The sequence below is a fragment of the Petaurus breviceps genome, unplaced genomic scaffold (assembly GCF_028583685.1).
Source record: "Petaurus breviceps papuanus isolate PSGF00001 unplaced genomic scaffold, PetGlider_PUasm1.0 90925, whole genome shotgun sequence".
Lineage (NCBI taxonomy): Eukaryota > Metazoa > Chordata > Mammalia > Diprotodontia > Petauridae > Petaurus > Petaurus breviceps.
Window position 1 is genome coordinate 34,153,623 of NW_027187380.1, and position 12,134 is coordinate 34,165,756.

General features: G+C 39.6%; 1 protein-coding gene across 1 annotated transcript in view; it reads right to left on the reverse strand.

The window, feature by feature from the left end:
• Nucleotides 1–12,134, reverse strand: part of LOC138152273 (myosin-13) — a 76,914-nt gene that overhangs the window by 25,474 nt on the left and 39,306 nt on the right. The window contains exons 20-24 of the mRNA XM_069075999.1: nucleotides 11,443–11,698; nucleotides 10,018–10,260; nucleotides 3,232–3,408; nucleotides 1,472–1,617; nucleotides 1,279–1,369 (exon numbers count right to left, since the gene is read on the reverse strand). Coding sequence (XP_068932100.1) covers nucleotides 1,279–1,369; nucleotides 1,472–1,617; nucleotides 3,232–3,408; nucleotides 10,018–10,260; nucleotides 11,443–11,698 — 913 coding nt within the window. The remainder of the gene's footprint in view (nucleotides 1–1,278; nucleotides 1,370–1,471; nucleotides 1,618–3,231; nucleotides 3,409–10,017; nucleotides 10,261–11,442; nucleotides 11,699–12,134) is intronic.

The window sequence follows — 12,134 nt, forward strand, 5'->3', positions numbered from 1 at the left end:
ATGTGACTTTGGACAAGTCACTTAACCCTATTTGCCTCAATTTCCTTATCTGTAAAAGGAGCTGAATAAGGACATGGCAAACAACTCCAGCATCTTTGCCAAGAAAACCCCAAATGGAGTTTGAAGAATTGGACATGACTGAAATGAATGAACAACTATTTTAAAGAAAGGGAGTGGCATGATCTGATTGGTGTTTTCAGAATATTTCTATGAGAGCTACCTGAAGAATAGATTGGAGAGAGAAAAATACTACTACTACTATAACTATGATTAGTTAACATTTATATATCACTTTAAGATTTGAAAAACTCTTTATATTATTTGGTGCTATTATAATCCCTATTTTACGATGAGGAAACTAGGGCTGATTAACAGGTGAGTGACTTGTCCAGGATCACATAACTAATAAGTGTCTGAGGCAGGATTTGAACTCAGATCTTCCTGACTCCAAATCCAGCATCTTTCTTAATGAGCTCCCTGGAAGAAGTGAGGCTAAGGATCATGGAACCTTTCTATCTGACTTGAAGCTGGAACCTTCCATATGTACTGTTTTTCCCTTAGAATGTGAGCTCATTGAATACAAGGACTGTCTTACTTTTCTATTTGTGTTTATACAGTGCTGAGCATAATGTTTTGCATATAGTGTTTAATAAATGTTTCATTCATTTATTCATTCATTTCTTCACATTGCCATTTCCTACTTAACTCTACCCATTAGAATCCTTAGCCTCCTTCAAAATTCAGCTTAATTTATGTCTCTTACCTAAGGCCTTTTCTAATTCCCCTAGCTTCTAGTGCCTCCCCCAGAAATTATCTTGTATTTACTTGATATATATTTTAGTCAATTTACAAACTGCATACCTGAAAGAATGTGGGCCTCTTCCTTTCTTCCTTCTTTTCTTCTTCCTTTCTTCCTTCCTTCCTTCCTTCCTTCCTTCCTTCCTTCCTTCCTTCCTTTTTGTATGCCAAGTGCCTAGTTCCTTATGCAAACTGGATACTTGGTAGAAAGTCCAGCAGGCTATTGTTAAGATAGGACTGGAGGGTTCCCAAGTTTGCTTTGGAACAGGCTGAGGTTTTGGTTTGTTGGGATAAGGGATGGTACCAGTGGTTGGGGGAAAGAAGAGTAGGAAGGCAAGCAGCATAGAGTAGGGGAGAGGATAATTTCTCTACCTCTAATGTGAAGGAGGATGGATAAAGGAAGGATAAATATGGGGAAAGAAAGGGAAATTGGGAAGGCTTTTCTTTTTTTTAAATAAGAAAGTTAAAATTTTTTTTTACCTGTAACTCCTTAATCTTCTTCTGCAAATGCAAACTCTGTACCTGCTCATCCTCAATTCTGCTTTGTAGTTGACTGATTTCAAATTCTTTCCTAGCAAAAATTCAAAAACATATCAGATGCCAAGTTTTGAAAACTGAATTTGGCTTTCAGACTTAATTTCAAAGATACAAAATGAAAAGGTCAGCTTTATACTTCTTCATTTTTTCCTCATTTTGCTGTTTGTCATTTTCTAAGTCCATGACAGATTCTTGGGATAGCTTCACATCCCCCTCAAGCTTCCTCTTTGTTCGCTCTAGTTCTGCTCGGAGTTTCTTTTCCTGGTCCAAAGAACCCTCGAGCTTGAAAGAGAAAGAGATTAAGTTCAGTATGATCCAAGGGATATAAACTAGTCCATTTTATAGGATTATAGGATAATAGGATTTAGAATTGGAAGGGACTTTAGAAATCATCTTGTTCAACCCACTCTTCTACAGATAAGAAAACCTAGAGAATTTTATTGGCTTGCACTAGGTCAGAGAGTTTCTGTAGCACAGCCAGGAGTCAAATTAAGATCCTTTGGACTTGAAATCCAGTGCTTTCTACTAGAAAATAACATCATGTCCTTAGGGAGGTAGTTATTGGAAGTCATTTTTTGCTTAAATACTCTAGGACCCCTTGCATGTCATAATGTGTGTTGGCTGCAGCCCTCTGCCCAGATCTTCCACTTCCAATGCATTTCCTTCTTCAACTCTGTGAAATGGAGGGGCTGGATTAGGTGATTTCTAAAGATCACTTTCAGCTTGAAATCTTGTCAAATCTGACTTCTTCCAATTTCAGGTCTTAGGATTCTATGATTCCTTCTGGCCTGTTCCCAGATCGTGCATGCTCCTTGGAGGTTGTTTGTCCTTCCTTCTTGAAGAGGACCATGACTTTGGGAAGGTGATGTCATGACTTGCAGTGGATTGGATTTAAGTGAGGCAGGGCTGTACAAAGTCACTAGCCTCACTTTCTCCTCTGGAGCTATCTGGGTCCAGTGGCAAGATATAGATCAGTACAACTAGAGATGGCCACTGCTTCCCCTCTCCTAGCCCTCTTTCTACCCATCCCCGTATATTAGCCAGTCAAGAAATGAATGGTACTTTGTGGCATCCCCATAACTGTGTACAGGGAGGGCTGGATCTCACACCTCTCTCCCTCTTAAATTCATAGACACACATCATACATTATGGCATTGACAAAGACTAACGTGTTAATATAGCTACGTTGTTCAGTGGATAGAGCACTGGTGTCAGGAAGACCTGAGTTCACATTCAGCCTCAGCTGTTTGACCCTGGGCAAGTCACTTAACCTTGTTTGCCTCAGTTTCCTCATCTGTAAAATGAGCTGGAAAAAGAAATGACAAACCACTCCAGTATCTGTCAAAAACAAAACAACCTCCCCCCCAAACAAACAAATAAACAAACAAAAAATAGAAAAAAAATTCCAAAAACCAACCAAACAAAAAACACCAAACCCATGGACAGTATTAGTGTGATATGGTCCATGAGGTCATGAAGAGTTAGACTCAAGTGAACAACAAGCACAAAGTATTAATGTATATGCTCTTAACTCTAAGGGATATGGGCTGTAAATTTAGACAGAGGCATTCTCTCTCCAATTGATATTTACCTAGTCTGGTCTTAAGCAAGATGAAAAAGTGTTGGGGTCTACGTCTATTTCTATGTATAACCACAACATTCAGTGAATTTGTGTACCCCTTACCAGTACAGTACAAGTGAATGAATGAATGAAATTCATGTGTTACTCAATAACAGTGCTGAAAAAAACATTGCCACAAAAAGGAAAGGTAAAGATTGAATTGGAACTTTTTCATCTGAAAATGGAAACTTTAGGATTTACAAATGTGGTACTATAATTTCCATTCAGCATCATATACCCATTGAATATTCAGCTGCAATACTAAATATCCTTACATCATCTACTTGCTGTTCAAGTTTAACTTTCATTTTGATCAGACTGTTGACTTTATCTTCTTCAGCCTGTAAATCATCCAGGGTTTGCTGATGGGCATCCTGGAGAGATTTCTTTTCTTTGTTCAGTTTGGAGATATTTGCTTCTAGAGCTGTCATCTCTTCAGAAAGATTTTTCACCTAGAAGAAATTGAACACACTTTAAATAAAGGAACAATTAAAACAGATGTTTCCACTGAATCTTTGAATTCTCTCTGTAGCCCCTCACTATTCTTCATTATTCTGGATTTATATTTCATCTTTTTTTTAATACTCCTCTACCAGCATGGTGCTTGAAGTTACTACCAATAGATTTACTTCTTTTGAGCAAAGACTTTGTATCTTCTAAAACCCATCTTTAGATATTAACTATCCCTTAAAAAGTGGGTGTTAATATCCACTAACATTAACACTGATTTATCAGAAGGCAGATCCCTGAGGGAAAAGAATATGGGACAGGTACATTTTTCAATGAGGGTGAATAAAGAGGGAAGGAGGAAAGAGAAAAATCTAAGGAGTATGGGGTGCTTCCTAGTGTAGGCATGATTATGGGGTCCTTGCTTTTGATGAGAGTACTTGGCATGGGGATAGAGAGGGAGGAAAGAAGGAAAGGTCAGCAGTACAGTAAAGGGGGAGAAAAGGCTGGAAAGATGATATAGAAGATACTGAAGACAAACTTTACTTACTTTAGCTTAACACTGCTTTTGGGCATGACTATTTCAATATATGTACCACTTAATCACATAGTACCAATCACAAATTACTAGTGACATACCATTATGATGTGGTAACTCATTTTATGCAAAAAAAAAATACATCCTTAGATTCACAGAATATTATAGATGGAAGGGAACTTAGACGTCTTTGGTCAATTACCTCACCCTTTACCCCTTACTTTAAAAGGAAGAAATTGGATATAAATGGAATTTTTGCAAATAGATTTATATTTTAATGCATTAGAGAAGAGTTCTTTATAAGAGGATTCTGTAATGAACTGTTATTTATAGTTAATGATCATTACTTCAATTTGCCATTGGTGCAAAAGTCTGGGAGTCAGAAGACCTGGAGTTCAAGTCACAGATTTAATACTTACTAGAAAGTCTCAGTTTCTCCATTGTAAAAAGGGTGTAGCAATCCCTCTGCCCATTTCCAATCTGTACTTGAACTGGTAAGGTTAAGCTTCTAGAGGTAACCCTTAGGGGTTGCGTTTCTGTTTTCCTCCTAAATTCCTCCCCCCTCCCAAATGTGTGCTTACCACTAATAATTTGTTGTTGTTGAGTCATTTTGGTTTTGTCAGACTCTTCATGACCTCATTTGGGGTTTTCTTGGCAAAGATACTGAAGTGCTTTGTCATTTCCTTCTCCAGCTTATTTTGTAGATGAGGAAACTGAGGCAAACAGGGTTAAGTGATTTGCCCAGGGTCACACAGCTAGTATGTATCTGATGTTGGATTTGAATTAATGAAAATGAGTCTCTCTGATTTTAAGTCCAGTGCTCTATCCACTGCACAACCTAGCTACCCATTATTAATTAGCCAGTCACAATCCATTAAGTTTTAGAAAAGACATTTACTGAGGAGTTATAACAAGAAAAGTGGGTCTAAAATATTCCCCCCAAATATGGGGGCACACTCTCCCCTTCTACATATATCTCCCTTGGGAGAGCAGGTTCAAACTTAAAGGCACAAAGGGTGAGGGGCACACATGTAGAGAACTGGTGGGATATGCTGGTACCATTTTGAACTGCCTGGAGAGAGCCAAGTTTCATTATGAGTATTTTTACCTTGGAAATCAGTAAACTACTCATGAGGGCTTGGATTGTTTTGTTGACTTAAGAAAATGATGGAGAGGGTCAGTTAGGTGGTGCAGTGGATAGAACACACTGGCCCTGGAGTCAGGAGGACCTTAGTTCAAATCTGGCCTCAGACCCTGGGCAAGTCACTTAATCCAGATTGCCTCCCCCCCCCCCCCTAAAAAAAAGAAAAAAAAGAAGGTGATGGAGAAAATGTATGTTAATAAAGCAGAACAAACTTAAAAGTGTGTTGTACCTACATTTGAGGGGAGGAAGGGGAGAATTAAACATTGCTGGCACAACACTGGCTGAGGGATACCTCACAACTCATGGCACTTGGAAGTCTTTTTCTTCCTTTGCAGAGCCCTCATGAACTTCTTCTGCAGTGTTGCTTCCTGCTGGGCAGGTAGCCCAGCTCAGCCCCAAGTGTTCATGCCTTTGTTGAATCCAAGCTGGTACTTCTTGAAGACAGTTACATTTCCTGAAGTTGTCTTCCCTTTAGCAACTGGTGCTCTTTGTCCATTTTTCCTATTCCTCTCCATTCCCAGTGCTGCTGTCATTTCCAGCAGACTCTGGCCCCAACTACTACTGCTCCATTAAATGCTGCCATCACTTCTAATTTGCTAAAGTAAAGGAAATACAGAGAGAGAGGCAAAGAGAGAGGGCTTCCTGTGCTCTCCTAGTTGTCTCCCAGCCCTAGTTGTTACAGGGTAGGATTGCCATGGTCCTTCGGTCATGTGAACATCCTCTCTGGCATCACCATGACTTTGGACTGGAAAAAGAGGAGATTTTTTCCTCCCCCAGTGAGTCCAGAGGATGTGCTACCTGGGACAGTTCATCCAAGACATTGTTTTGGTACTTCCCATTTGAAGGGTCCTGTTAGACATATTTCCCCCAGATTCTCTCAGGTTTTGGACACCTCAGTTCACAGAGATCCACTAGGGAAATATTAACATTGCTTTGTTGTTTTAGGTAGTGATTGGAGAGTCTAGTGTGCTCCCTTTATGAGTCAGACCAATTCTATTGAGATAACTTTTCCTTCTTTAGATGTTTATGTACTCATATGTTATATTAGTGTACATGAGTTAATATCTGAATGTTTAGGTATGCTTCTATTTTATTATTTTCATATTATGCCTATTTGATTTATGTTATTTTGCCTGCATTGTAGCTACAATTGTTTAACTTTGCTCAGTTTGCTACTAGCTATGTGCACATAGTTTTTCTAATTTGTTATCTTGTAGGCTTATTATCAAGATTGCTTTATGGTTTTTTTTGCTGTTATGCATATTTGCTTTTGTTCCCTGGGCATGCATGTGCTCCTATGAGCTGTGTTTGCAATCTGTTCTACATGTAATTTAGACTTGTAATCATTGATACAGACTTACAGGTGATACTTTGCATTGTGCTATGTCTACTGCATGTAATAGACACAGCACAATGTATATGTATATATCTCTATATACATACACACATATCTATCTATCTATCTATCTATCTATCTATCTATCTATCTATCTATCTATCTATCTATCTGTCTATCTATCTTGTGTCCATGGGACTTGAAGGTGATTGTCTGGGCTAATTATCCTGGTTCTACTATGTACTGAGATATTTCATGCTATGCTGTATTGTTTCAGATGCCAAGTTATTGAAGTTGATTTACAGGGGTCTTCAGGGATCCAGCGGGATTTTCATCCAGAACTCTTTAGTGTATTACTCAGAGGAGAAAGAAAAGAAAAGGACAGTTATACAATTAAAGCGTGAAAACACATTGAGGCTCTTCCTGAAGTAGAGACATTTGGATGCTCTAAGGAGGAAGAAGCTACTTTTACTCTCAGGAATATTGTAATAGAGATACAAAAGCTGTCAGGTGAAAGATGCTCCAATAAGGGTCAGAGGAAGGAAAGGAGAGTAATACTTGATGATGCACACCTCTCTGTAGTACTGAGACAGGCATTAGCTGGTCTGATGGTAGCAATTATCTTTCAGGGACTAGTAAATAAGACATAATAGAAAATCCCCCAAAGTTGATCAGAATGGTTAACAGCGTAGTCACTTTTGTTACTCCTCCTTCACTCATCAGTGACTCAGGAGGCACGCTATATATGCTCTAGCTCCAGCCTGGTCAGGTCAGCAGTATGATGCAGAAGCCAACAAAACTAAAGCAACGGGATAATTGAGCTACATTGGGAGGGCAGAGTTTTCAATAACAAGGATGTGATAATCCCACTGCACTTTGTTCTTATCTGGAGAATTGTGTTCAAGAGAGACTGATATGATAAGCTGAAGGGAAGGCAAGCAGGGTGGTGAAAGTCTTTGAGTTTATGACATATGGTCATCTGTTGAAGGAACTGCCTGTTTAGCCCAGACAAAAGAAGACTCAGGAGAGACATGGTAGCTGTCTTCGAATTTTTGAAAAATCTATGTTTTAGAAAAAGGGTTAGATTTGTTCTTTTTTTTGGTCCCAGAGGGCAGAAGCAGGAGCAGTGAATGGAAGGTGCAAAGAATCCAACTCGTTCGATGTTAGGAAAAACTTAAAAATCAGTTGTCCAAAAGAGGCATGATTAGCCTCAAGAGGTAGTGGTCACCCCTACATGATAGTGTTCAAGCAGAGGCTTATTAGGGATGATATAATAGGACAGTTCGTTTCATGTATGGGTTAGAGATCCCTTCTAACTCTTAGATTCTACCATCTGTGTCACAATGACTGTTTTGGTCTCTTTTGTGCATGGCACTGGTGAAGCAGATGAAAAATTGATGCCTAGGACTACCATGAACCTTAGAAAACTTTGGAATTGAGGCTATGGACAAAATCTGCAAAAAAAAGTTTCACTCAATTTGCCAAGGAAAGAAAATTTTTCACTAGGGAAGAGTTTTAACAGGATGCCTGAGCAGGCTTAGCAGCAAGTTCTTAGAGCATACTCAGATATTCTCTTCTTGCTTCTAATTGAACTTTGTGAAGGCTTAGGGTAAGGCTTCTTGTGGGTCACAGCCATCACTGTGAGTTCCTTGATTATTTGATGATCTGGAAAAGCTAACTATGGAAATCTAGAGCCAGTCAAAGAAGTGACTTCCAACTGCTGAGGCCTCTCTTAGGCACAGCTGTCAAGATGCCAACATGTGACCAGTTAGCAGTAGCAGAAATAAAGGTCCTTTCCTACTTCCAGGGTTTGATGATAATAGGAAGAGTCCTTCTTCCCTGCCTCCATGGTCATGGGAATGTGGCAGCTAGGTTAGGAGACTTTACTAGGCAAATCTGCACTTGCCTTTATATCTCTTGCTGAATTTCCTGCAGCCCCTAAGGCATCTACAAGAATGGTTTCAGTTGCAGCTGTTGCAGAGATGTGGTCTAGAGCATCAAGGGCAATGTCCACCAAAGGAGCAGTAGCCAGATTGCAGTAGTAGATTATGGGGGTCCATGGCAAAATCTGGAATAGGAGTAGAAAGACACCAAGGGAAAATAGACAACACCATATGATAGTTATTCAAATATAAACAGCTTCAGGGAGTGTGATGCGCCCAAAAGTGTTGGCTATGGACTCAAAAAGGCCTGGACCCCTGGGGCCCAGCCTAATGGGGGCACCTGAGGAGTGGACTCCACAAAGAGAGAAAAGAATTTCCAGTGCTAGGAATTGTGAGGTACCAATAGATTCCCAGAGGACTTTACATGGTTGTTCCAGGGAAGGGCTCATTCCCGGTTTAGGGGAATGTTTTACACTCATTTTTCTCATTATTTAAATCCCTTTTCTAAAATCTAATAGAGTTTAACACTGCTAATTGTTAACAAGGAGCACAAAAGTGTGTGTAGGGCCTTGGGGCAAGGGAATGACAGTACTAAAAACCCAGACTCCGTGTTAGTCCTAGAGGCCTGAAGGAGAGTAGCTGCCTCCCTTTTGGCCAACCAACTTACCGGTCCAAGTACAGGATGGGGGTGAGAGGAGTAAGCCCAGAGGGAGCTCTATGAGGGGATATGGGGATATCATTTTGTTTCCATGTTTTGTATGATAAATTTATATAAATGTGCACTATTATCTACATATATTGACTGATCATATTTTAGAGCTGAAAGGAACCTTAGAAGCTATGTAGCATACCGCCCCATATAATAGAAAAGAAAACTGAGGCCTAGAGACTTGAACTGACTTGAACCCAAGTCCTGTGGACTCCAAATCTTGTTTTCTTTCTGCATTATGTTACAATACTTCTCTTGAGTTTACTCAAAGTGGAAATACAACTTTGTATTCAGTATTTCAATTTGGATTTACAGTGAATAATTCTTTTTTTTTTTTTTTGGGTTCTACAATTAACTATTCCCATCTACTTTTCTATTTTACCATTATATTGGCAGTTAGGTAGCACAGTAGGCCACTGAGTGAGCACTGGTCCTAGAGTCAGGAAAACCTGAGTTTAAATGTGGCCTTATACATTTACTAGATGTGTGACCCTGGGCAAGTCACTTAACCTCTATCTGCTTTAGTTTCCTTATCAGTTAAAATGAAGATAACAATAGCAGTACCTCCTGGTGTTATTGTGAGGGCCAAACGAGATATTTGTAAAGCACTTAGTACAGTACTGACACATAGCAGGTCCTTTTTCCCCCTTCCTTCATTCCTTGGGCTTTTGTAGTTTGTTATATAATTAAAGGAACAATCACTTAAAAAAAATACCAAATTAAAACTACTGATAGTGGTGTGTTGGATGTTCTTTGTCTCAAGTAAAATTTTGGTGTTGTTGCACATCACTATTTCCTGTTTCAATGCCAGAAGTGGAGGGTAATAGAATTGCATCCCAGAGCAAAAGATGAGTAACAGAATGGACCTTTGGGGCCTCTAGTTGCCTTTTCTACCCTTTTTCCTGTATCTCTGTGGTTGAAATAAATTTTCAACTCCTTCCCTGCCATATGGCTACCAGGAAGTATCTTACGAAGAGAGATTTTTCCTAGCATGATGGTTCCACCTTGTTCTCTGTTGCGTGCTTCTCTTTTTCTATTTTAGTCAGGGTCAGTTCTAGGTCATCGATGTCTTTCTTGAGTGATGAACATTCATCTTCCAATTTCCTTTTCTTGGCAACTAATTCAGAATTTGTATCTTCTTCCTCCTCCAGTCTCTCACTTAGCTCTTTAATTTTAGCTTCTAGTTGAATCTTGCTCTTAATGAGCCCCTCACATCTCTCTTCGGCATTCATCAGATTTTCAGTTTCCTGGAAGAAAATTTCCATGGTCATCTTGATTCCAATGCCATAGAAGGCATTGGTTATCTTTTTCTCTAAAAGCTTAGGATCTGATAGCTAGGATGAGGTAGGGCGTGATATAGGCATGATATAAAAGAAGACAACACTTAACTACGGTCTCAGGGGCAATTCTAGGTGTTTTCGTTCATTCAATAGAATGTAAGCTACTTGAGGACAGGAATTATTTCATTTTTTGTTTTTGTATCCCCTGCACCTAGCACAACACCTGGGACATAGTGGCAAATTATTAAATTAAAATATAGATGCTAAAAATTAATCAATTCAACATTTGATGAGTGCTTAAAATATGCAAGATACTATGCTAAATGTTGTAGGGAAGATGCACAGAGTGATAAGACATGGTGCCAGCTCTCTGGTAGCTCACAGTCTAGTAGTGGAAATAAGGCATGCACATAAATAACTTGTTTATACAAGTTAGACTGTGAAAAACAAAAAAGTGGGATGATAGTTACATTAGATGAGGGAGAAATCAGTTCTGGCAATAGGGAACAGATAACTTGCTTGTGTGTCTGGGGCAACTGAAATAAGCCAGGAAAACTTGAGGAATTCAGTAAAACACAAATTCTCTTAAGGAACATTGCTAATTATTGCTAATGTTTTATCAGAAAAGTTATCTCATTTCCTCTAAACATTTTAAAAGGGCTGTTGCATTATTAAGTGATTTTATTACATTCAGGAGACTGTTTTAGCCCCTCTCAGAACACATCTTCATAATGGCTAGCCATGGGAAAACGGATTTAAGGGAAAAGAAATTAACTTTTATAGCAAAGGAGAGCTATAATTGGATTTTCAGCATGAGGTTCCAAGGCGCCATTATATCATTTGGCCACTGGGTGGCACCGTGGTATCTTTGATAGAAGTAATTGTTGCTCATAATACAGAACCTAGCAGATGGTTTGTCTATTTCGAGAGGAGGCAAGGGATAAAATTCACCTTCAGCTGTAATTAGACCTCTTTATTACAGCAGTGTTTGGACCTCAGGTGTTCCCTGTCCCATTTATCTCACTTCCTACAAACATTCAAGATTACCCTGTGGGCCCCTCATCTCTGCGGGGGTGGCCGCTGCTGGTGATGTGATACTTCTTTCCCCTATTCTTTTCTCTTTCTTCTCTACCATTAGAAGCTACTTACAGACTGGACCTGAAGCTGAAGATCATTCTTTTCCTGCAGCAAGGAGACCATTTTCTCCTCCAGCTCTTTCCTTTTAGCTTCAGATTTGGCTAAGTCTTCCTTGGCTTTCTCAAAGTCTTCCTTCATGGTGGCCATCTCCTTCTCAGCTTCTGCGCTCTTGAGAAGGGGTTTGATTTTGAAGAATAGATTCATCCAGGGCCAATGCTTGACATTCATGAATGCTCGAATGTTGTACTGGATGCAAAAGATGGAATCTCTGTAAATTAATTAGGACAGAGCTTAATTAGAAAGAACTGCACTGTACCCTTGTAGGATGTGTAGCATAGGGCTGTAGTCTTCTTCAGTCCTGGAATTGTATCATTTCATCTTTATATCCTTAAATATCATAAAATACTTTGCAAAGAATAAGTACTTACTGGATGTTTGTTGAATTAGAGTGAGCTTGTAGCCAAAGTTATAGACCCAGGGAGCTACTCTGGCCAGATTTTAAAAGGAAGGAGAGACAGAGAGAGGGAAAGGGAGAGGGTGGGAGACAGAGGGAGGGGAGAGAGAGAGATGGAGAGAGGTATTGAGGGAGAGAGAGAAGGAGAGAGAGGGAGAGGGAGAGAGATGGAAAGAGAGGGAGAGAGACAGGAAGAGAGAGAGAGAGAGAGAGAGAGAGAGAGAGAGAGAGAGAGAGAGAGAGAGAGAGA